This window comes from Hyperolius riggenbachi, chromosome 12, assembly GCF_040937935.1.
Source record: "Hyperolius riggenbachi isolate aHypRig1 chromosome 12, aHypRig1.pri, whole genome shotgun sequence".
Classification (NCBI taxonomy): Eukaryota; Metazoa; Chordata; class Amphibia; order Anura; family Hyperoliidae; genus Hyperolius; species Hyperolius riggenbachi.
In genome coordinates this window covers 27,316,154-27,339,018 of record NC_090657.1, presented here as the reverse complement: position 1 = coordinate 27,339,018, position 22,865 = coordinate 27,316,154, and the positions used below count along the sequence as shown (strand labels likewise).

Below are 22,865 nucleotides of genomic sequence, written 5' to 3'. Positions count from 1 at the left end.
CTGCTTGTCTGACCTTCCTGTCCTCACTAGTGGGCCTAGCCATTAGTGAGGAATCTCTAAGAGCTGTCACCTACCCCTTAGGTGATCAGCCCTTACAGCACTGTTTGTAACACCTGCTCCTCAGGTGATCATCCCTGTGTTGCTGACACCAATCGTCACAGAACCTTAACTGACGACTCAGCCAGTCGATGGCCACTGTGCCTGCACAGTCCTGACCGCGTGTGTCCTTCATCACGCTCCTGTCACTGGGAGAGTCCTGCAAAGTATGAGAAAATCTTGTACTGCACATGCACAGGATGCTGCCTGCGACAGGAGCGTGATTGAGGTCGCGCGCATCCAGGGCTGCACAGGCGCAGTAGTTATCGACTGGATGAGTCGTCCGGAACAAAACTAAACCACAGTGGGGGACCAGAGGGTCATTCCAAGACAACGCGGGCACAGGGCAGCTGCAGGGGGCTGGTAGAAGACCCAGATAAGTGAAACGTTAAGTTTACTTTAGGTTCCCTTTAAGGTTTCTGATTACAAGCTTAAAAAAAAAAAAAAAAAGCCCCAAAACTTTTATATCCATTTGTGGCCATGTGAAACAAGTGATCAAATGCATTTAATAAAAAAAAAAACTTTATATACTCTAATAATTTATAACAGCAGTTTTTAAAACGTAAAGCACTGGTAGTTGGCACTGTAAACAATGAAAGTCGAGTTGAAAGGTGTCCCTCCCAATAATGGCCACTAGATGGCGATGATTAGCCACTTTCAAATCAATAACCACAGTATATGGGTCATCGACTGTGTTTTTGGTTTAAATATTTTTACAAACACTGGTGTGTTAGTGCCTAATTTTTGGCAAAAAATAAATAAATTTGGCTAACAAAAAAAACAAAAAACAAAACATTCAAAATAAAAACGTTTGTGGTTTGTGTTTTTTCATCTCATGATGTAAGTAAATCACACACAATGTCCATTGCTAGAACCTGGGGATATCTAAAGCATCTGTGGGCACCAGCAGAAGGAAAGAAGCAATGACAAAATATGAGCCTGTATCTCTAATTTTTAAACATATTTTTCTCTTTGCGCAATAAATTCAGTTAGTGCCTAAAAAGACATAGAAAGCAAGGATGTCTCCCGGCTTTTTATTATTTAAGGTATTCTAAGCTCAACACTTACACTCCAAGCTTCTCCAGTTTCACATACAAAGCATCCACACGATCCTTGGTGTTTATGGTCACAGGTATGTGTTCCACAGGTTCCTCAACCGCTGCCTCTTCATCTGTTGGAGGTAATCAGAATGATGGAGGAAAAATAAATTAAGAAATCACTTTTTTATTAAAGCGGATCCAAGCCAAACATTTTTATTAATTTAAAATATTTAGTTGCACCACTTGGGCACATACAAAGATAAATAAACACTCCTTCAGGCCTATGAGCATTTCAGTGCAGGCTTCTCACCCTTCTCTTTTCATAACTAGGGTTATACAGGTGGCAGCCATTACTTCTGAGCTTAGTAGGAGGTTTTAGATCATGGGTGTGTTTGTCATCAGCTACCCTCCCTCACAGGGGCGTCGTCTATGTGAAATCTCACACAAGCTGAGATCACCTCCCCTGTGACATCATCAGTAGCAGCCTGTGTTTTGTTTTCTATCTCCTCCACCAGTCTGCCGGATTCTGCCCCAGCAATATGAAAGGAAGGGAGGGGTTTCTCCAATAAATGTAAAAGATTTTAGATTTGTCATCATGCAGCTAAAAAATGCTGATATTTATTATTATAATTTAGAAAATAGATTTTGTTTCTGAAATCTTGTATTTTTAATTTGAGTCCACTTTAATCTCCTGCATATGCCCATAAATTAGGAGTAAACCCTGAACATCTCCACAAGTTATTTACTCCAGAACGAAAAGAACGTTGGTCTCATGAAAACACTAGATTTTGTTTTTATAGGGAGTCCATGGCATCATAACAACCTTTACCTTCTCTGCATTGTGGCTATCAGGGCCATAACAATAGACCCTGCAAGAGATGCAGCCGCAGGGGGCCCAGAAGCCACATGGGACCCCATATTTAGAGACTGACAACTAAGGACAAAGAGAGAAAAACATTCTGCTCTCTGCACAATTGTTCTGACTGCATCTGCTCAGCCACTGATAAGGAATCATACAATGTTTTGTAGACAGTCCCTATTCAGTGTGCAGCAGGCTCTTGTGTACAGCGCACAGCCCTTAACTTCTCTACCCCTCCCCAAGTGCCCTTTACTGTAGTGATCCTGGAGAAGGCTGCAGAGCCAGTTCTGCTTCATCAGAGGTGGACAGAGTAAGTGTAATAAGCTGAGACTGGGAGCACATTTGACTGTCAGTTTTCTGTATGCGGCGGGGGTGGGGGTGTTGGTGGGAACGGGCCCCATCCACAGTTTTGCAGGGGGGCCCAGTGATTTCTAGTTACGCCCCTGATGGCAATGGCTAATATGCAGTCAGTCTGACACTCCATGATGCTTTAGCTTTTCTTTGTGTACATTTTTTGCTCAGACCTTAGAGAAACAGTGGCTGGATAGTGTAATGGTTAAGGGCTCTGCCTCTGACACAGGAGACCTGGGTTCAAATCTAGGCTCTGCCTGTTCAGTAAGCCAGCACCTATTTCAGTAAGGAGTTTCTTGGGCAAGTCTCCTTAACACTGCTACTGCCTACTGAGTGCGCTCTAGTGGCTGCCTCGCAAGCGCTTTGAGTCCGGCAGGAGAAAGGCGCTATACAAATACTGCCATTATTATTATTATTATTATATAGCAAGTCAGACTTACATGTACCCTGTATCACAAACTTTAAACTACCATAGGCTTCAACCTTTAGGCTTGTCTCCCATCAGGCTGCTTCTGCAACCAGATCACATGCAGCCAGCGGGAGCAGACCGTGTAGTATCCGCTTCAGTGGTCCGCTGTGGTCCAGCGGGAGCCTGGGGCAGACGAGATACCATCATAGGCTATAGGGGGGACACATCCGCCTGTCCACTGCAGACTGACAAGTGTGAACGGCTCCTATCTATAAATTAGGAGCCATTCACTGTCAGTTTTGCAATGCAGTAAAACAGGCAAAAAAAACAAACAAAAAAACAGTTTTACTCTGAAGTGGGAACACCGCCATACTCTGAACCCTGACAAGCAGATATGTTTTAACTGATCACTTGTTCCCAGCAGTTAACTGTGAATAGCTTCAGTTATAACAATCGTTTTCACAATGCACTGCTATGGAACAAATGATCAGTTAACGCAGCAGTTTTTCAGCATACAGTGCAAGTCCTAAAAAAAACAAAAAAAAAACAAAACAAAAAAAACGACTCAATAACAATTATGGCTACATGAAAAAGAACTAATCCAGTTTACAGGAATTTCATTACCTACAGTATTCTTTGCATAAATCATGAACCAATTAAATGGCTACACATAGGGATACAATGTGTCCCTAAGTGTCGGGAAGTCTCTAGATACCATAAAGCACTCCCAATTCTCTATCCATACATTCATTCCTATGCTTCCCTTACAAATGGTATTAAAAACTGACAGGATTTGGACTAGTCAATCTCCTCATAAGGAGTCTCAGGTTTGTTTGTTTTTTTATTTTCAAAAGCACTTACTGAGTGGCCGTTGCCAAGTCTAAAGGTGGCTATACATGAGGCGACTTGGCGGCTGATCAACCATCCGATTATTATAATCGAATCGGATGAAAATCGTTGCCGCCGACAATGCGACCAATTTCGGCCCGATATTGGTCGTATTAGACGTTAGGACATTCTGCAAGATGTCGGGCCATTCTGGTCATTCGGGTGCGTGAAGGTAACGGCGAGCGATATCGGGACAAGCGATGAAACCTCGGCACTGCTTATGCATGTATAAATGTGTGTACACGTGTAATGTGCGTACACGTGTAATGTGCGTACACGTGTGTAATGCGTGTATATGTATGTGTTTCTGCAATTATACATTACCTGTCCTGTGTCTAGGTGCCCATCCTCAATCCACCGCTACACTTCCCATACATGTTGCCGGCACTTAGCACGTCGGCACGCATGTGATGACTCCTCGTGCGCCACGCCGGCCAGCGCGTGTAGGGAAGAGAATGGATTTGAAAATGGATGGGCACCGAAGACAGGACAGGTCATTTATAAATGCACATACATATACACACATTTATACAAAAGGGAAATGGCGGGAAACGGCGAGGTGGCGAATGCGGTGGGTCCAGCCAATTCTCAATTCTCAGAGATTTCATGCTGATTTGGCCTGTGGTGTATACACAGCCAACTAATTGCTCTCTAAATCAGATTGGATGAGAGAGATTTGTCTCTTTGGTCGAAGCTGCCCATCATCGCTAATTGTATACCTTAACCTTAAAGGATACCTGAAGTGACATGATGAGATAGACATATGTAATGTATGTACAGTGCCTAGCACACAAATAACTATGCTGTGTTCCTTTTTTCTCTCTACCTGAAAGAGTTAAATATCAGGTATGTAAGTGGCTGACTCAGTCCTGTACTGACTACAGCGTGACCCTCACTGATAAGAAATTCCAACTATAAAACACTTTCCTAACAAAAAATGGCTTCTGGGAGCAAGAAAGAGATAAAAAGGAGGATTTTCTTATCAGTGAGGGTCACACTGTAGTCACTTCCTGTCTGAGTCAGGACTGAGTCAGCCACTTACATACCTGATATTTAAATCTTTTAGGCAGAGAAAGAAAAAAAAGGAACACAGCATAGTTATTTGTGTACTAAGCACTGTACATACCCATTTCTATCCCATCACTTTGGGTATCCTTTAACTGCAAAAATAGAGTGCAAACAAGTAGGGAGACTAGCCTACACCTTTTCACAGGTCCATTGCAGGGAGTGATTTTGTAAAGGAAATACTGAGAATCACCAATGAAGAGATAGACTAGTACAAAACCCATCAGATAGAACATAGGGGGAAAAAAAAGTAATTTATAGCTTATTTTACTCTGAAGAAATGCAATTCTTACATGTATGTGTTTAGGTGTAATTTAAATGTTACAATTTATTTCCTTTTAACCAATACCAGTTGCCTGGCAGTTCGGTTAATCTTCTGGCATATGTAGTGTCCAAGCCAAAACTCTGGAACAAGCATATGTACGAGTCAGAGTACCTGATCTGCATATGCTTGTTCAGGGTTTCTGGCTAAAAGTATTAGAGACACAGGATCAGGAGGACTGCCAGGCAACTGGTATTGGTTAAAAAGAAATAAATATGGTAGCCTCCATATTACTCTCACCTCGGGTTCCCTTCAAGGGTAATAAGCAGATAACCGATCACAGGTATGAGTTTCCGTCCATAGATGGGAAAGCAATACATGGAAACCTAGTAGGGAGGAGTCTGGAGGTCAGCGGGGTAGATGGGGTAAATTGGCAGCAGCATACGGTTTACAGACTGCAGCTAACTGAGATGCATTGTAAACAATAGAGCAGGGGTAGGGAACCTATGGCTTGGGAGCCAGATGTGGCTCTTTTGATGGCTACATCTGGCTCACAGACAAGTCAGTAGGGGTTGACTCACTAAGCTACACTGCTCAAGCAGCGCAGTTTAGTGTGGCAGCGCAAGTAACATTTTCAGAGTAGGCACGCTACTGATGTAGCATGCACTACTAACTTACTCGCGCTACCCCCAAAACGAACGGCCGCTCCAATTGTCCCACTCTGGACCCTGTCAGGTCCAGTGACTTTGTAAAACTGAGATCCCCGCACTTTGATTGGCCCAATAGACTGTCACTTGACAAGCAGCATATTAGGCCAAAGTAAGCTAGCTAATTATACAAGCGGTTAGTCGGTATTTTTCCTGTCCGGCTCTCGGGGAAATTTCTGATGTTGCTGAAACCCAAGAGAAGCTGAAGTCTTGTCGGACACTTCCGCTGCCCAGAGGATCACCTGTATACTAGTGTTGGGCGAACATCTAGATGTTCGGGTTCGGGCCGAACAGGCCGAACATGGCCGCGATGTTCGGGTGTTCGACCCGAACTCCGAACATAATGGAAGTCAATGGGGACCCGAACTTTTGTGCTTTGTAAAGCCTCCTTACATGCTACATACCCCAAATTTACAGGGTATGTGCACCTTGGGAGTGGGTACAAGAGGAAAAAATTTTTTTGCAAAAAGAGCTTATAGTTTTTGAGAAAATCGATTTTAAAGTTTCAAAGGGAAAACTGTCTTTTAAATGCGGGAAATGTCTGTTTTCTTTGCACAGGTAACATGCTTTTTGTCGGCATGCAGTCATAAATGTAATACATATAAGAGGTTCCAGGAAAAGGGACCGGTAACGCTAACCCAGCAGCAGCACACGTGATGGAACAAGAGGAGGGTGGCGCAGGAGGAGAAGGCCACGCTTTGAGACACAACAACCCAGGCCTTGCATGAGGACAAGAAGCGTGCGGATAGCAATTTGCATTTTGTCGCCATGCAGTCATAAATGTAATACAGATGAGAGGTTCAATAAACAGGGACCGGAAACGCTAACCCATCACAGATGTTCATTGTTCATGTTACTTGGTTGGGGTCCGGGAGTGTTGCGTAGTCGTTTCCAATCCAGGATTGATTCATTTTAATTTGAGTCAGACGGTCTGCATTTTCTGTGGAGAGGCGGATACGCCGCCGATCTGTGACGATGCCTCCGGCAGCACAGAAACAGCGTTCCGACATAACGCTGGCTGCCAGGCAAGCCAGCACCTCTATTGCGTACATTGCCAGTTTGTGCCAGGTGTCTAGCTTCGATACCCAATAGTTGAAGGGTGCAGATGGATTGTTCAACACAGCTACGCCATCTGACATGTAGTCCTTGACCATCTTCTCCAGGCGATCGGTGTTGGAGGTGGATCTGCACGCTTGCTGTTCTGTGTGCTGCTGCATGGGTGTCAGAAAATTTTCCCACTCCAAGGACACTGCCGATACCATTCCCTTTTGGGCACTAGCTGCGGCTTGTGTTGTTTGCTGCCCTCCTGGTCGTCCTGGGTTTGCGGAAGTCAGTCTGTCGGCGTACAACTGGCTAGAGGAGGGGGAGGATGTCAATCTCCTCTCTAAAGTCTCCACAAGGGCCTGCTGGTATTCTTCCATTTTGACCTGTCTGGCTCTTTCTTCAAGCAGTTTTGGAACATTGTGTTTGTACCGTGGATCCAGAAGGGTATAAACCCAGTAATTGGTGTTGTCCAGAATGCGCACAATGCGTGGGTCGCGTTCAATGCAGTCCTAGGCCGAAGAGGTCATAGCCTAGGGTCACAAAACCTGTTTATTGGGCAATTTCAATGGTGGCAAGTCTGACGTACATAAATCGCAGCAATGGCCGTTAGCAACGTCTGAATCTCACAAAATGTCTCATGCAGGTAGAAGACATATTGTTAGACTTGGGCTCCAAAGATGGGTTCCCTACATCTCTGCAAACCAGAGTTACAGGGCTCCAAATTTGGTAAAATCCCCCATAGGCTTTCATTGGGCCTCCTATTTACAGTTCCAAAATCTCACATCTTTTCAAAGGGCAATTACTCAGCAGTGGCAAATTTTCTAGCATTGTAGGGACCCTTAGGGGGAACATGACTGGTGAGTTTCGGGCCCCTAGGCCAAAGAGGTCATAGCCTAGGGTCACAAAAACCTGTTTATTGGGGCTATTTCAATGGTGGCGAGTCTGACGTACATAAATCGCAGCAATGGCCGTTAGCAAAGTCTGAATCTCACGAAATGTCTCATGCAGGTAGAAGACATATTGTTAGACTTGGATTCCAAAGATGGGGTCCCTACATCTCTGCAAACCAGAGTTACAGGGGTCCAAAATTGGTAAAATCCCCCATAGGATTTCATTGGCTCCCTATTTCACTTTCCAAAATCTCACATCTTTTCAAAGGGCAATGGCTCAGCAGTACCAAATTTTCTAGCATTGTAGGGACCCTTAGGGGGAACATGACTGGTGAGTTTCGGGCCCCTAGGCCGAAGAGGTCATAGCCTAGGGTCACAAAAACCTGTTTATTGGGGCTATTTCAATGGTAGTGATAGTGACGTACATAAATCGCAGCAATGGCCGTTAGCAAAGTCTGAATCTCACGAAATGTCTCATGCAGGTAGAAGACATATTGTTAGACTTGGATTCCAAATATGGGGTCCCTACATCTCTGCAAACCAGAGTTACAGGGGTCCAAAATTGGTAAAATCCCCCATAGGATTTCATTGGCTCCCTATTTCACTTTCCAAAATCTCACATCTTTTCAAAGGGCAATGACTCAGCAGTACCAAATTTTCTAGCATTGTAGGGACCCTTAGGGGGATCATGACTGGTGAGTTTTGCCACTGCTGAGCCATTGCCCTTTGAAATGGTGTGAGATTTTGGAACGGTAAATAGGAGGCCCAATGAAATCCTATGGGGGATTTTACCAATTTTGGACCCCTGTAACTCTAGTTTGCAGAGATGTAGGGACCCCATCTTTGGAATCTAAGTCTAACAATATGTCTTCTACCTGCATGAGACATTTCGTGAGATTCAGACGTTGCTAACGGCCATGGCTGAGATTTATGTACGCCACCATCACTACCATTGAAATAGCCCAAATAAACAGGTTTTTGTGACCCTAGGCTATGACCTCTTCAGCCTAGGGGCCCGAAACTCACCAGTCATGTTCCCCCTAAGGGTCCCTACAATGCTAGAAAATTTGGTACTGCTGAGCCATTGCCCTTTGAAAAGATGTGAGATTTTGGAAAGTGAAATAGGGAGCCAATGAAATCCTATGGGGGATTTTACCAATTTTGGACCCCTGTAACTCTGGTTTGCAGAGATGTAGGGACCCCATCTTTGGAATCCAAGTCTAACAATATGTCTTCTACCTGCATGAGACATTTCGTGAGATTCAGACTTTCCTAACGGCCATTGCTGCGATTTATGTACGTCACCATCACTACCATTGAAATAGCCCCAATAAACAGGTTTTTGTGACCCTAGGCTATGACCTCTTCGGCCTAGGGGCCCGAAACTCACCAGTCATGTTCCCCCTAAGGGTCCCTACAATGCTAGAAAATTTGGTACTGCTGAGCCATTGCCCTTTGAAAAGATGTGAGATTTTGGAAAGTGAAATAGGGAGCCAATGAAATCCTATGGGGGATTTTACCAATTTTGGACCCCTGTAACTCTGGTTTGCAGAGATGTAGGGACCCCATCTTTGGAATCCAAATCTAACAATATGTCTTCTACCTGCATGAGACATTTCGTGAGATTCAGACTTTGCTAACGGCCATTGCTGCGATTTATGTACGTCACCATCACTACCATTGAAATAGCCCCAATAAACAGGTTTTTGTGACCCTAGGCTATGACCTCTTCGGCCTAGGGGCCCGAAACTCACCAGTCATGTTCCCCCTAAGGGTCCCTACAATGCTAGAAAATTTGGTACTGCTGAGCCATTGCCCTTTGAAAAGATGTGAGATTTTGGAAAGTGAAATAGGGAGCCAATGAAATCCTATGGGGGATTTTACCAATTTTGGACCCCTGTAACTCTGGTTTGCAGAGATGTAGGGACCCCATCTTTGGAATCCAAGTCTAACAATATGTCTTCTACCTGCATGAGACATTTCGTGAGATTCAGACTTTGCTAACGGCCATTGCTGCGATTTATGTACGTCACCATCACTACCATTGAAATAGCCCCAATAAACAGGTTTTTGTGACCCTAGGCTATGACCTCTTCGGCCTAGGGGCCCGAAACTCACCAGTCATGTTCCCCCTAAGGGTCCATACAATGCTAGAAAATTTGGTACTGCTGAGCCATTGCCCTTTGAAAAGATGTGAGATTTTGGAAAGTGAAATAGGGAGCCAATGAAATCCTATGGGGGTTTTTACCAATTTTGGACCCCTGTAACTCTGGTTTGCAGAGATGTAGGGACCCCATCTTTGGAATCCAAGTCTAACAATATGTCTTCTACCTGCATGAGACATTTCGTGAGATTCAGACTTTGCTAACGGCCATTGCTGCGATTTATGTACGTCACCATCACTACCATTGAAATAGCCCCAATAAACAGGTTTTTGTGACCCTAGGCTATGACCTCTTCGGCCTAGGGGCCCGAAACTCACCAGTCATGTTCCCCCTAAGGGTCCCTACAATGCTAGAAAATTTGCCACTGCTGAGTAATTGCCCTTTGAAAAGATGTGAGATTTTGGAACTGTAAATAGGAGGCCCAATGAAAGCCTATGGGGGATTTTACCAAATTTGGAGCCCTGTAACTCTGGTTTGCAGAGATGTAGGGAACCCATCTTTGGAGCCCAAGTCTAACAATATGTCTTCTACCTGCATGAGACATTTTGTGAGATTCAGACGTTGCTAACGGCCATTGCTGCGATTTATGTACGTCAGACTCGCCACCATTGAAATTGCCCAATAAACAGGTTTTGTGACCCTAGGCTATGACCTCTTCGGCCTAGGACTGCATTGAACGCGACCCACGCATTGTGCGCATTCTGGACAACACCAATTACTGGGTTTATACCCTTCTGGATCCACGGTACAAACACAATGTTCCAAAACTGCTTGAAGAAAGAGCCAGACAGGTCAAAATGGAAGAATACCAGCAGGCCCTTGTGGAGACTTTAGAGAGGAGATTGACATCCTCCCCCTCCTCTAGCCAGTTGTACGCCGACAGACTGACTTCCGCAAACCCAGGACGACCAGGAGGGCAGCAAACAACACAAGCCGCAGCTAGTGCCCAAAAGGGAATGGTATCGGCAGTGTCCTTGGAGTGGGAAAATTTTCTGACACCCATGCAGCAGCACACAGAACAGCAAGCGTGCAGATCCACCTCCAACACCGATCGCCTGGAGAAGATGGTCAAGGACTACATGTCAGATGGCGTAGCTGTGTTGAACAATCCATCTGCACCCTTCAACTATTGGGTATCGAAGCTAGACACCTGGCACAAACTGGCAATGTACGCAATAGAGGTGCTGGCTTGCCCGGCAGCCAGCGTTATGTCGGAACGCTGTTTCAGTGCTGCCGGAGGCATCGTCACAGATCGGCGGCGTATCCGCCTCTCCACAGAAAATGCAGACCGTCTGACTCAAATTAAAATGAATCAATCCTGGATTGGAAACGACTACGCAACACTCCCGGACCCCAACCAAGTAACATGAACAATGAACATCTGTGATGGGTTAGCGTTTCCGGTCCCTGTTTATTGAACCTCTCATCTGTATTACATTTATGACTGCATGGCGACAAAATGCAAATTGCTATCCGCACGCTTCTTGTCCTCATGCAAGGCCTGGGTTGTTGTGTCTCAAAGCGTGGCCTTCTCCTCCTGCGCCACCCTCCTCTTGTTCCATCATGTGTGCTGCTGCTGGGTTAGCGTTACCGGTCCCTTTTCCTGGAACCTCTTATATGTATTACATTTATGACTGCATGCCGACAAAAAGCATGTTACCTGTGCAAAGAAAACAGACATTTCCCGCATTTAAAAGACAGTTTTCCCTTTGAAACTTTAAAATCGATTTTCTCAAAAACTATAATCTCTTTTTGCAAAAAAATTTTTTCCTCTTGTACCCACTCCCAAGGTGCACATACCCTGTAAATTTGGGGTATGTAGCATGTAAGGAGGCTTTACAAAGCACGAAAGTTCGGGTCCCCATTGACTTCCATTATGTTCGGAGTTCGGCCATGTTCGGCCCAAACCCGAACATCTAGATGTTCGCCCAACACTACACGTGACCCGTTCGGCCAATCACAGCGCTAGCCGAACGTTCGGGTAACGTTCGGCCATGCGCTCTTAGTTCGGCCATATGGCCGAACAGTTTGGCCGAACACCATCAGGTGTTCGGCCGAACCCGAACATCACCCGAACAGGGTGATGTTCTGCAGAACCCGAACAGTGGCGAACACTGTTCGCCCAACACTACTGTATACACATAACCATGGCAACAGGGAAGGGAGCCCTCTGCTGCACAAGTGCACTGTGCCAGTTTGAAACATAATTGTATGGCTCTCACGGAAATACATTTTAAAATGTGTCCATGGCTCTCAACCAAAAAGGTTCCTCACCCCTGCAATAGAGGATCAGTGGATCCTCAGATATTTTCAAGGGAGCAAAGTCACTAGTGATACATTATTGATCAGGTGGTTATTTGGTGTGACTTAGAAAAATGTAGGTTATTCTTGCAACCATTGTGCTTTATAAAGTGTGTTTGCTCACCTGTAGCGGAAGACATGGTAATAATGTCAGAGTCTTCTCCAGGATCACTTACTCCGTAGGCGTTACAGGCAAGGACACGGAACTGATACTTCTCCCCAGGCACCAGTCCTGCAGTTACATGGTATGAGGTATTGACACAAGTGTCTGTTAGCAGCTTCCAACTGTCCTGTCCAATGCGCTTCACTTCAATCCAATAGCTCAGAATGGCACTGCCGCCGTCATAACAGGGCCCTGACCAGGAGAGGGTGAGGGATGAGGGTTGAAGGGCAGAGATGAGGGGTTTTCCCGCTGGAGGAGATGGGTGGTCTGCACAGAGACAGCATAATCCATATTACATTCTACACAGTATGAACAAACATGTGAAATCATTAGGAAATAAGTCGAGACTGAGAAAACTCAACTCCTATCTCTAGCCAGCCAAGCACAATCAATACGAAGTAAGCTAGAGAGCATTCTTGTCATGTTAAATCTGTACATTCTCAAGTGTGTGAGAAAAACCACCCCTACTTGGGAGCAAGAAGAAGACACAGGAGCCAGGCAACATGCAATTTTGGGAAATAAACTCCACCAGACACTGATTCCTTAAAGTGAACCCACAGACTAAAAATCTACTCAGCAGCACTGAGAAGGCTTGGCGTTTCTTTACCAGTTTCACAGCATCAGACTGCCCGGGCATTTTTCCCCTGATGCTGTGCAAAGCATGATGGGATTTCTGATAATGTTGTTCTCGTTCTGCTGTTTTGGTGCAATTTTTTTTTCTTTTGCATTTGAGATGAGAAGCCTAACGCGGGCAGCTGGGAGGGCTGATCGGGACACAGGGCAGTTGGAACTGTGTCTCAGGGAGCACTGCCACCTCCTTTCAACCAAAAATATGGCTGCCCCCATGAAATCACAAACATTTGCCTGTTCTTTTAAGCCAGGATGGGTAAGAGATTATCTATTGATTTTAATTAACATAACTAATGTAACTTAATGACAGTATGTTTGTTTAGGCTGAAGTCCCCCTTTAAAGAGGTATTGTCACCATAAAAATCAAATTTCAACAGCAACTGGTCTGAGTGTATTAAGTGATAAAGATGCTAATCCTGCATTCAAAATTGTTTCTGCCGTTATGATTTGGAGTTATCACATATTTTAGGAGCAATGGCCCTTTAGTAGTCAGTGCCAAACCGTTGTAGCTGTGGGTTCTTTTTATCTAGAATATATTCCTCCTCTTCCATTTATTTCCCTGCCTAGCTGCTTATCTGAAGCACGAGCCCCTGCTCACTTGTGTTTACAAGAAAGGCTGAGGTGGCCCAGCGATTGGAGGAGAAAAAAAAAAAAAACAGTAAAGGGCAGAAATGACATCAGGATTTAGCCTAAACTGTGGGCAAAAGACATGGCCCCCACCAGGAACAGAATTCTCTTTATTTACTATATAACATTCACTGAAATCAAAACATGGACAGTACAATACATGTGTTATGTAAGTAGATCAAGTATTTATCTACTTATATACTGTATGTGTTTTTTTCCGTGGCATAGTATGGCTAATCCTACTGCTTTAAAACATCTGATCTTTATTTGTATAAATGGACAAAGTGTACATCCAAAAGCTATGACTAAAGGTGCGTACACACGCACTACATCCGGCAACCGTCAGACCCTCCCGCTGGTCAGACATTCAGCCGACAGTAGTGCGCGTGTACGCGCTGTCGGCAGACTGATAAGGCTGTTTCTGAACACCAGATGTACTGTGTGGATGCACCTTAAGGAGCTACACCTGCTCTGATATGCTAGATCACTAGTGTGCCAGTAGTTGGCCTTACTTACCTCCAATATTAGGTAAGGAGGAGCCTACTCCATTATGTTGGACTGGACCGCACTGTGAAGGCTCTGAATACTCTGGGGAATACAAGTCTACATGGGGCAGCTGGTTAAAAGAGAATGGGGGAACCCAACACTTTTTACCTTCACTCATTCCTAGTGCAGACTGTACAACAGGCCCAGATTTACTTCACAGGAGCCTATAGGCACAGATATTCTTGCAACTTAGACTTCACTCACAGTGAACCTACAAACCACCGCCACCGCAAGTATTCTGGCTGGCCCAACTGTCACTTCTTCCTTACTTCCCCTGCCCATCATAGGTAGCTACGGGTGTCCCTAATTCTGGCTACCTAATACTAAGTAGCTAGAGGTGCCCCTGACTGAAGGGAGATCTCATCAGTGGAATGCCGAGAGCCGGGTTATTAATAATTACTCATTTATACTCTCAACAGGACTCTGCATAGGGAAGGAGGGAGGGAGGCCCTAGGGGAGGGGAGTGAGCCGCCTTTCCATCATCAGGCGCCTGTAGGCACGTGCTTACAATGTCTTATAATAAATCCGCGCCAAGCTGTACAAGTAAGCTACAGAGTATTCCTGGCACGTTACATCTGTAAATTCCTGAGGAAGTATTTTCAAATGTGTCTGGGAAAAGTCTGCTACAAACCACCCCTACTTGCTGGGAGCAGAAGACACAGGAGCCAGGCAACACACAATTTTGGGAAAGGAACTCCGCTCCACCAGACGATTCCTTAAAACATCCGATCTTTATTTGTATAAATGGACAAAGTGTACATCCAAAAACTATGACTAAGGAGCTACACCTGCTCCGATATGCTAGAGCACTAGTGTGGCAGTAGTTGGCCTTACGTACTCCCAATATTAGGCAAGGAGGAGCCTAGTCCATTATGCTGGACTGGACCGCACTGTGAAGGCTCTGAATACCCTGGGGAATACAAGCCTACATGGGGGACAGCTGGTTAAAATATATTGGGAGGACCCCACACTTATCCCTAGTGCAGACTGTACAATCTTATCACTATGTAGGCCCAGCCAAACTCACAAATGATTACTTGAGATATAAGAGGAAGCTTTGGCATTTCAAATCAGGGACTTGTGGAGCAGAAATTTTAAGCAGAAAAGCCATATCCATTCACTAATGAGTTATGCTTTTATACAAGCAGGAAGGCTGGTGTTTTACTTTGTTCTCTGGTTGAACTCGATGGACGTATGTCTTTTTTTCAAGCTAAATAACTATGTAACTATGTAACAAGTCCCATGTTTGATAATGAAAAGATCCAATGCAACCACATTCCAAACAAATGCTAAAGAAGAAATAAATCACAAACATGCTTCAACAACTTGCAGCACGGAGGAGTTGTTGATTTATGATCAAGTCTGCAGAGTCATACTAACATCACATCACGGATTCCCAAGAGATAATGGCTGATGAATACAATGCTGTCATTCAGGACAGGCTGCTGTGATTTGTAATTACCTGTTATGTTAGGACTGTGTATAAAACCCCCACTGTGAGCAAAATGACACACTGCTCTACAAAGGTACGGTTTGTTCTACTTAATGTAAAATTACAGCACACCAAACGCAAACAAATAAGGACAGGTTGTTATCAGCATGCTAGTTTATGTACAGCAAGAGCGGACCAGAGTGGAGGTGTGGGATAGTGTCAGTGGAGGTGAGGCCAGATTAGGATCAATAGAGCAGGAGCAGTTTTTGGCAGGGGCGTTGTAAGCCCCAAAGTTCAGTGGCACACAGATGTATTCTGGGGTGCCCCGGATGTCCCCCAGGCAGTGGGTGGCAGTATCACCTCCGGTCGCTTGGTCTCCAGATTCTGCAGACATATTCTCTCCCAGGCTTCTCCCCTATTGTCTAAAAATGCATCAGATGGTGAAGCTCCTAGCATCAGATGGTGAAGCTCCTAGCGTCCGATTCTCAGATGCTAGGTGGAGAATCACCAGTTACAGAGGATGTGTCCAACATTTTGCTGGCCAAGTCCACTTAGACCGCTGTTCCGTTTATGTAAATTTGGCCCCACCCATGACCACACCCACATGCTAGTGCAAGGCCGTGCCCATTTTTCGTCTGGAGTGCCCCAAAGTGCCCCTGATCTCTTAGGATCCAAGCAACGCCCCTGGTTTTTGGTAAGAGACAAGATTGGTCACCGTGACATTGTTAGACCCAGATAGATGCAGACTCACAACACAACTGTCCAAAGTGCAGAGATTATATACAGAACTTTCCAGCGGTATTGCAATAGGGGATGCAGAGGTAGTGACTCCACCAGGGTGCTAAGCTGGTAATGATCACCTCTATATGAGCTTTGATTAGATGTACCCTTAATAGACTGTTCTCCTCCTCAGCCTACACCCAGGGCCTGAATTCTGGAAAGCCCACAAAGGCAAAGGCCTTGTGCCGCTGCAACACAAAGGGGCATCTGAAAATGAAAGAGGGGCTGCTATATATGAAAGAGGAGGCTGAAAATGAGGAGCAACCCACAAAAAAGGGAAAGTGGTTCTCTAGGGAGCTTCATTAAACAAAGGGGCTACTGTACATGGACAATACACATGCAAGAGGGGGCTCCACATGGAATGGGAGGGCTGCTGTGGCACAAGAAAGTAGAGCCACAACATACTGGGCATAGGGGCACAAAAAGTGGTAATCCGGCCTTGCCTACACCTCTCTGACACGGACACTGTACAGGTTTTGGTGCTCCATATAAAACTTTTGATGGATCAAGCACTTGATAGGGCTCAATGTAAAAAAAAAAAAACTTGCACTGGGGCCCAGAGCTCCAACGCTATACTACTGGTACTTTCACAACATTATACACAGTTTAGATACAGTACTCTCACAACACTATACTCAACATGAAGCTCAATCCCCACCAAGTGTGTAAATATCGGTTTCTAAACTTTAGTTTTAAACTTCTCTTTATTGAGAAACAAAGCATAACCAAATGCACAACACTGGCAAAGAGTGATAAGGCACAGAAGTGAGACAGTTTATCACCATCTCTAGCATGTCAAAACATATTGGGTCATAATACAAAACACAGAGTTAAAAAAAAAAAAAATATATAGAAAAAGACCCGACCCCCCCTAACTTTCCACCTCTAACCCTCTTCTCTCTTTCTAAGCTCTTTTTCTTCCTCTTTCTTTGACATTTCTGTTTTCATTTTCCTGAAGAGGTCTAGCTCGCCTTGTTTTGAGCAGTCCTCCATAGCCTTCTCGCTCCCCAGCCCTCCTTTTTTCGGGTTGGTTCCTCTTCCCCCCTTAATAAATGCTCCAGATAGCTGGTCATTATCCTCTGGGGTACACTCGATCTTCTATTGGCTACCCCTCATTACATTAGTTTCTGTTCAAGTTTTAAATGTTATAATTTTGTATTTTGTTATTGCCTTTAAAACTTCTCATAACTTTATACAATTTGATATCGGACCTTTCTGATCCATCGTGTGCCCATGGTGTTCATGGGCCCATTCCTCATGTTTATGCCCTATACTACTGTATTTTTGCCTTGCTGATTTTTTGTTTTTTCTTTTTAAACCCCCCCCCCCCCAAAAAAAAACCAAAACCCTACAATTAAATAAGAAAATCTTTGAAAACAAAGAAAAAAAGAAAAAAAAAAAAAAAAGAAATCGTCAACATCCACTGGTCATTGTTGAGCGCATGCAAGGCAATAGCATCTTGGTCAAGGAAATATTGCAAGGGAAAAGCACTGTGCATATGGTGGGCTCTCAGATCTCTAATCCTAAAATGCATCCTACAGCCCAGCAATCTAGGCCAGGAGGTTCAAGGGTGAGCACCTTTTATGTTCTATCTAGGATGACCAGGTTTTTAGGAATATTTCTGTCTTCTCTGCTAGTTTTTCATAAATATTTCACGACACTATTGCCGAGTCCACCCTTTCTATAACATTGGTGACTGACCGGATCCTAGTTTGCCAGTTAGCAACAATATGCTTCTTGGCATCATTCAAAACATGCTGCATTAACCTGTGCTCAGGATGTCTGAGCGCCACTGGTTTGTGGCCTAAGAAAATTGACCGGGGGACCTTTGTAATTGGTCCAACTGGAAATCAGTTGGATAATTTTATTCCAGAAGTGAGATAATTTGTGGCAAGACCACCATATGTGGATAAGAGAGCCATGGCTAGTGGTTTCTAAACTTTAACCAAAACATCACATCTGCAGTCACGAGAACCTGCAGGGCCAGGAGAAGACCATCTCTGTGCCCACAGTCCTGCCTCTGCTGTACAAAGAGATGATCCACAATTGGGGATGTGCTGTACCAAATAAGCAGAGGTCGCAGCAGACTTTCCTGGAGGCGGCCTTACAGCTCCCTCTCCCGGCTTCCATTGCTCACCTGCTGCTGTACATGTCCACTTGTGGATGTTCTCATTGTAAGGCAGGACTGCAGGTACAGAGATAGTCTTGATGTGGGCTGCAGCTTTTCATACAGCTGAAAAGGTGTCCAACTGTATATTATTACTATGCACATTTCAAAAAGGAACACCAGGCCATCTCCCACCATATCTGCTTAAAGGGGCACTATGGCGAAAAATTTTAAATATATGCAAACAGACAAATCAGAAGTATGTTTTTCCCAGAGTAAATTGAGCCATAAATTACTTTTGCTGTCACTTACAGTAGGCAGTAGAAATCTGACAGAAGTGACAGGTTTTGGACTAGTCCATCTCTTCATAGGGGATTCTCAGCAAGGCTTTTATTCTTTATAAAGATATTCCCTAAAAAGGTTTTAAAACCATGATGCTGGCCAGCTTCCCTGCTCGCTACACAGTTTTTTGGCAGTTGGACAGAGCAACTGCCATTCACTGAGTGCTTTTAAAAAAAAAAAATCCCTGAGAAGCCCCCATGAAGAGATGGACTAGTCCAAAACCTGTCACTTCTGTCAGCTTTCAACTACCTACTGTAAGTCACAGCAACATAGGAGTAAAAGTAATTTATGGCTCATTTTACTCTGGAAAAAACATACTTATTTATACATGGCCATATTTTAAATTTTACAATTTTTCGCCATAGTGCCCCTTTAACAGTTTTTTTTTCTAAAATGTAGTTACAGGTAGAGCAACGGCAACATAGAGCGGTAAATAATAATTTGCTGCAGATACAGAGACATCTCCGACAACTGGAAAATAAAAATTACCAGGTGGGATGGCAAACTGATCAAGGCTACTAACAGAGAGTCAGACAGAGAAGAGCAGACGGTAAGGCTTACCAACAACAGCTAGTGCGATATGGTGCTGTATGCTACTGGTCTGATCCTGCACGCAGAGGGTGTAATTTCCCCTGTCACTCTCACACACTTGGCAAATGCGCAGGCAGCTTTCAGTGTCTGTTGTATATGTAGATATTCGGGGCCCATCCACAACCTGCAAAGCACCAAGCGGCACATGTACAGAAAAGCATAAAGTCAGACTTTGCAATAATTATGCACATAAGCTTGAAACAAACTGTCTAATCTACTGTAACTGTTGCCAAATGACTTGTGTGTGCACAAGTGAGGCAGGAAGACAGATTAACATGTCCATTTCCCTTGTAGCACTTCACATTTTTCTACCGTCAAATATAACATACTGAGCCATCACGTGTCTGATGTGTGGTTATGTATACATATTTCATTCACACACATTGGAGTCAATGCACAAAACTTCTCATAAATTACTTTTTTTCTCCTGATTAATTAAAAAAACCCTTTAGCACATTTACAAGAAATATAATCACTCAAAGCAAGTTTTTCCTGATTAAAGTGAACCCGAGGTAAAAATATACTGATGAGATAAATTTACAAAGCAGGTTGAATTTTTTACTGTCTCTAATCAGTGGCAGCCTAATAAGTGTCCCAGAGTGAAAACACATGAACTATTGACCTTGTCCTACCTCTCCCCTGAGCATGCAGCAGATCAGGTGTCTGACATTATTGTCAAATCTGACAAGATTAGCTGCATGCTTATTCCTGGTGTTATCCCAACACTCCTGCAGCCAAATAGATCACCAGGACTGCCAGGCAACTGGTATTGTTTAAAAGGAAATAAATATGGGAGCCACCATATCACTCTCACTTCAGTTGTCCTTTAAGAGTTGACACCACTTTATTGACAGGACATACCTACAACTTTAAAGCTGTAGTATTTGGTTGATTGTAAAGCAAAGTACAAATAGAGCCAAATAACATGAGCCATGCATGACTATTTAAAAAAGGCGTAGTTTTACAATTCAAACCACACTGGCCCTTTCTATCACCACTACTTTTTCCTTCATATTAACATTTGAAAATGAAAAATACATACATTGAAAGGATAGGGATAAAGTTTAAAATTAGCTTTGACACATTTTCAGTATAAAAGTACATATATTTACATACATTTGTACATCAGTGCTGAAAGAGGGATACTAAGAACAAAAAGAGCAAAGGGATTTGGTTACCGAAGACTGACTATGCCTATAAGAATAATAAAAAAAAAAGTTGTAAAAGAATAAAAATAAAGCGATCGCTGGGAGTAATGTATTTTTCACTTTTCCCGGTTTGGAGCCCTGGCTCTGATCAGTCACCCTGATGCTTTCAGTCCAGGAACACCAATAAAGCAGCCGCCTTACTTACCGGTTTCTTGTTGCGTACCCATGACGCAGCCAGTGGGGGTGTTCCCCGGATTACACAACGCAGCTCCGCATTACCCCCTTTTTTCACTTCCAGATGGGATACTCCTCCTAGGATCTTCAAACTATCCCCTGAAAATATACAAAAATACGTTGCATTATTTTATGTAACAGTAGGTATATACAGCCTTGTTTTCTACTAGCGATTTTAGAACAGCTGGGCTTAGGACTCTAGGAAAAGAAGTGCATTTTCAGGACTGAGCTGAAGGCCAGTGATTAGCCAGACCGCTAATTACGTCTCCCTCCGAGCTGCTACGACTTGGAGGGGAACTCATCTTTAACGTTGCCTGTGATTTCAGCTGCAGAAGGGTGAGCAATCATTCGGCTCACCCTGCGCCCAACTGACCGAGCAGCAAAACACGCACTCCCACCTAGGACTCTGTGTTAGCAATAGAACACTAATGACGAGCCTGTGCAGTAGCTAATAGTCAAACTTCTCGCTCACTACTGCAGTCCTTGACAAGTAGGTTTGGAGCAGTAAGTATAAAAAGAATGGGTAGGATGGGGTGCAACCACAAATCATGGGGTCCCCAGCAAATCTTTGTGAGGGTCCCCCACTCAATGTTCACATTCCCTTCCCCCATGGTGCAGCCACCATGATTACCTACCACCAACAACAAGTATGGCCACAAAAATTATCTGTTGAGTAGCAGCAGCCCCCATATCAGAAAGGGGAAGAGTAAAAAGGTGTGGCTCCCACAGCACCCCCTCCCTCTCTCTTGTGGTTGGACTACCATGCACTGTTAATCATGTGACTAGGGGCTGGATCACACGGGCTTCTGCCTGGCTTTCAGCGGCTTCCCGTCACAATCTGCGTTTTTCGTCCTCGCAGGGGGACACGAACAGGTGGCGGTGATCGGCCCTGGATGCTGCATGTAGCGTCCAGGATCGCCTGAAATGGATTGGGAAAATTGGGATCGGAATACCGGGTTCATGCAAACGCCCGTAAAAACCTTATACAAATGGGATCGTTTAACGACAAGTCCTGGACGTCAAGCATCCATGTGAACCAGCCCTAACTCCTCTTATTAAGGTGAAGGAGGGAAAAAAAGTTTTCCCACTAAGCCCATGTTTGACTCTAACCTAAAAAGACAGCCCAGACATGGTGATGTGAATTCCACAGCGGTCTTCCTCCGACTACACAGCAATCTGCAAAATCTCACAAGACTGATGTGTTAACTGAAAGCTAACATTCTGCAGCCTGTGATACTAAATCAACAAGTTAACGCAGTAACATAGGCCATGCATGCCAAATGCAGTCCCAATAGCAACACTGTGGAACCCACATTACCGGTATCTAGCCCAAAGAACGAGTTACTTCTATGGTAACACCACCCAATCCAAGCTCACCACAAAAAAGCAATTATTAGGGCCACTGCCAGGCTCAAAATACCATTCATAATCCGTAAATACCCCCATAATAGTCTGGATTAAAGCCTGGTACACACATCCAATGTTGACTGGCCAATGACTGGTCAACTTTACCACCTTCATGTAGTACGTGTGAGTACAGAGTTTAAAAACTATGAACAGATTGTGCAAGTAAGCAGTCATACTACATGGAGGTGAAACAATCTGCCAATGATTGGCCAATCAAAACTGGATGGGTTTACCAGGCTTCAGACTCCTCATCAGGTCTTAAAGAGGACCTCCAGAGTAAAGACAACCATCCTGCAAGTAAGAAAAAAAAAAGTTATACTAACCTGAGAAGCCTTGTACCGCGGAGCCGTCTCGCATCACCTGACTTCCGACACCTGGCCTCTCCTCCCCTTCTCCAGAGAAAGGGGGAGGCGGGACCATGCGCCGGAAGTCAGGTGATTTGGTGTCTTTAGGACAGCTTCGTGGGACAAGGCTTCTCAGGTAAGTATAACTTTTTACAACTTACTTGCAGGATGGTCGGCTTTACTCTGGAGTTCCTCTTTAAGACCTGATGAGGAGTCTGAAGCCTGATTAACACATCCAATTTTGATTGGCCAGACTCCTCGTCAGGTCTTAAAGAGGAACTCCAGAGTAAAGATGACCATCCTGCAAGTAAGTTGTAAAAAGTTATACTTACCTGAGAAGCCTTGTCCCACGAAGCTGTCTCGAAGACGCCACATCACCTGACTTCCAGCGCATGGTCCCACCTCTCCTTTCTCTCTGGGGAAGGGGAGGAGAGGCC

At 44.4% G+C, this 22,865-nt stretch overlaps 1 protein-coding gene across 2 annotated transcripts in view; it reads right to left on the bottom strand.

The window, feature by feature from the left end:
• The window catches only part of LOC137541326 (myosin light chain kinase, smooth muscle-like), a 288,664-nt gene that overhangs the window by 43,395 nt on the left and 222,404 nt on the right, over nt 1-22,865 (bottom strand). For both annotated transcript variants that reach the window (XM_068262577.1, XM_068262576.1), the window contains exons 7-10: nt 20,649-20,776; nt 19,266-19,419; nt 12,202-12,507; nt 1,165-1,267 (exon numbers count right to left, since the gene is read on the bottom strand). In XM_068262577.1, coding sequence (XP_068118678.1) covers nt 1,165-1,267; nt 12,202-12,507; nt 19,266-19,419; nt 20,649-20,776 — 691 coding nt within the window. The remainder of the gene's footprint in view (nt 1-1,164; nt 1,268-12,201; nt 12,508-19,265; nt 19,420-20,648; nt 20,777-22,865) is intronic.